The 2,889-nt window shown below is 55.7% G+C and overlaps 1 protein-coding gene across 1 annotated transcript in view; it reads right to left on the bottom strand.

The window, feature by feature from the left end:
- The window catches only part of CBLN4 (cerebellin 4 precursor), a 103,666-nt gene extending 101,612 nt beyond the window's left edge, over positions 1-2,054 (bottom strand). The window contains exons 1-4 of the mRNA XM_077778327.1: positions 2,022-2,054; positions 1,477-1,642; positions 360-497; positions 135-224 (exon numbers count right to left, since the gene is read on the bottom strand). Of these exons, the coding sequence (XP_077634453.1) occupies positions 135-224; positions 360-497; positions 1,477-1,642; positions 2,022-2,054 (427 nt within the window). The remainder of the gene's footprint in view (positions 1-134; positions 225-359; positions 498-1,476; positions 1,643-2,021) is intronic.
- Positions 2,055-2,889: the final 835 nt, after the last annotated feature.

Below are 2,889 nucleotides of genomic sequence, written 5' to 3'. Positions count from 1 at the left end.
AAAAAGGGAGGTTGGCAAGTGTTCAAGCACCAAACGAGATTTTTTTTCTCCAGTAATCAGAATCATTAAAAGAGAATGGGAAAGAGAATAACTCTCTGACTGCGTTATTCAATTTTATTTTATGCTAAAATCACCAAGGAACACGTCCACAATCATCTTGTCATGTAAGCCGGGGTGACCCATCTGGGGTCCAGCGTGCTCCTCTGCGCAGCTGAAGCCCAGCCCTATGCAACACCGGCCATAAATCACGCTCACTGGGGCTGGTGCACATTAAAGAAAGTAACTATTGCAATTAATCTCTTCCAAGTACCATCTAAACGCATCTCGTCTGCGCCCCGGGGTGCAGAATGACAAGATACGCTGAGCTTCCAGTTCCACGGGCGAGAAGCGCCTGGAAACCACCACCTTGCAGTGCGGGAACTGCATGCCAGTGCGAGGATCCACCTTTCCTGCTGCAGAAGGGGTCTTCGTGGCCAGAAACAGGTCAGAGAAGGATTCTGGACAGAGGAAGCTGGAGGACATCAGGGGCCTCGTCCTGATGAAGCCCCCAGGGCTTGAAGACAGAAGTGGAAACGGGAAGCTCTCCTGATGGGTCCTCCAGGAGCCTGCAGGCAACAGGCCAGCGCCTCCTCCTCAGAGGTCAGCACCCCCCTGGGGAGCTCTGGGTTGGGCTCAGCCACACTCCTGCCCTACACACTTCCTACAGCTGGACGATTCTGGCCGTACTGACCTGGGAGGCCAGCCACCCAGCTGACCCGGCCGGACTGCCGCAAATCCACAGTCCACTGGGGTGCCCGGTGTGATGGGATTCATTCATCTCAGGCATGTTCATTAGGTCCCTACCACCTGCCAGGAACTATTCTAGGCACTAACGGTACAGGGAAGAAAACTGGCAGATTCTCTACCCCTGTGGAGCTGATGCTATGATTGGAAAGACAGACAATGAGCAAAGGCAGAAATGTCGGGTGACCATCCACGATCCATGAGGAAGAGGGGCTGCTTTACACAGGGAGTCAGGAGGGCCTTTATATTTTAAGTTTAGTTATTTATTTTGAGAGAGACAGAGACGGTATAAGTGGGGGAGGGGCAGAGAGGGAGGGAGACAGAATCCCAAGCAGGCTCCACGCTGTCAGCCCAGAGCCCGACACGGGGCCTGAACCCATGAAACCGAGAGATCGTGACCCGAGCCGAAACCAAGAGTCAGAAGCTCAACTGACTGAGCCCCCCCCGGGTGTCCCCAGGAGGGCCTTGGGACAGTGGGCAGTTGAAGGAAGGCCTGAATCAAAGGAGAGGGCGAGCCCCATTCGTCGGCCGGGAAGGGAAAGTTGCCAACGCAGGACCATGATGGCAAAGGACAAGCACCTGACCGACATGCCTGAACGGCAGCAAGGAAGCCAGCAAAGCGGCAGGGGAGGGGGCAGGGATGCGGTCGGTGGGGCGGGTGGGAGGCCACAGGGTGGGGGTGTCCACACTGACTCTGGCAGAGATGGTCAGCCTCCGGAGAGGTCAGAGCGGAAGAGCGGCCACCGCCTGACTTGCGTTGCAGAAACATGACCGTGGCTGGCGGGCAGAGAGAGCATCGCAGGGGCCGGGGACCAGCCAGGGTCCCCGCGGGGCAACGGTCTGCAGAGCACACGGCATCCTGGTGAAGGGCGGACGCAGGGCAAGTAGGAAGGCACGGGCACACCTGGAAGATGTGGGTGACGGGACCGACAGAGAGACCGAGGTGAAACAGAGCAAGAAGTTGAGTCAAGGGCGATGCTGAGATTTCTTGGCCCGAGCCATGCGAGAATGGGAGCTGCCCTTTACGGAGGCACAGCGACCTGAGCAGGAGGCTGAGAATGGAGACCCTTCGAAGCTACACAAGCGGAGATGCGCACCGAGCGGCAGGAGGTTAACAACGACCGCAATCGTATTTACTGCTGGACAGCCTGGCTCCGAATCTTCCTCTGCTCCTCTCCACTTGTCGCCTTAGGTCCTTCTTATTCTGTCCCCACGTGTCTCCCGCCCCCCACACTCACATGCGAAGCCGGGGTTAGGGACTCCTTCTCCATGTTCACACAGCAGGCCGCTTCTGTCCCCTAAGAGCACTTAGTGCACCTTGTGCTAATTGCCTCTTTCTGGTTTGTCTCCCCCAGGATCATAAGTCCTGTGACAGCAGGAGGAATGTGCGCTGTTAACTTCCATGTATCAGGCACCCAGCACGAGCTAAGTCAGGGTCGTAGAGGCTTCTCAATCACCCCTATGCTCACAACAACCTTGCAAGGGAAACCAAGATTCCCCTTCTCTGGGAAAAGACACTTAGAGAAGTTATGTAACTTGTCCCAAGTGGCCCAGCTTGTAAGTGGAAAAGGCTGAAGTTTGAACTTGGGTCCCAGTTGGTTCCAAAGTCCATGTTCTTCCCCGTCCCTCCCCCCCAACCAGGATCTGTTGTCCCTCCTGCCGACTACACAAGACAGAGTTTTAATATTTTTTAAATATTTATTTTGAGAGAGAGAGAGTGAGTGGGACAGGGGCAGAGAGAGGGGGAGCAGAGAGAGAATCCCAAGCAGGCTCCACGCTCGGCACAGAGCCCGACTTGGGTCTGGATCTCACAACCGTGAGATCGTGACCCGAGCCAAAATCAGCTGGCTGCTGGGCCGACTGAGCCACCGAGGCGCACTGAGGTTTAATGTTGATACAGAACTTCCCTACGGCTATGTCCACGACAGCGCTTTCCATTCCTACCCCTCAAGGGTCCCAAGGTCCTGTGAAGGTCACTTTAGCCCTGACTGGCTATTAGGGGACTGCTTTTCCCCAAAGCCATGAATGTGTAGAAAATGAAGGGGAAAGTACCCAAGGAAAGAAGGCTGGTGTCAGGAGGGGGTGAGAAAAGTGCAGGCCAGTCCG

Source organism: Crocuta crocuta, unplaced genomic scaffold, assembly GCF_008692635.1.
Source record: "Crocuta crocuta isolate KB4526 unplaced genomic scaffold, BGI_CrCroc_1.0 scaffold27, whole genome shotgun sequence".
NCBI lineage: Eukaryota > Metazoa > Chordata > Mammalia > Carnivora > Hyaenidae > Crocuta > Crocuta crocuta.
The sequence above is the reverse complement of the archived record's forward strand: the minus strand, read 5'-3'. Positions and strand labels throughout refer to the sequence as shown.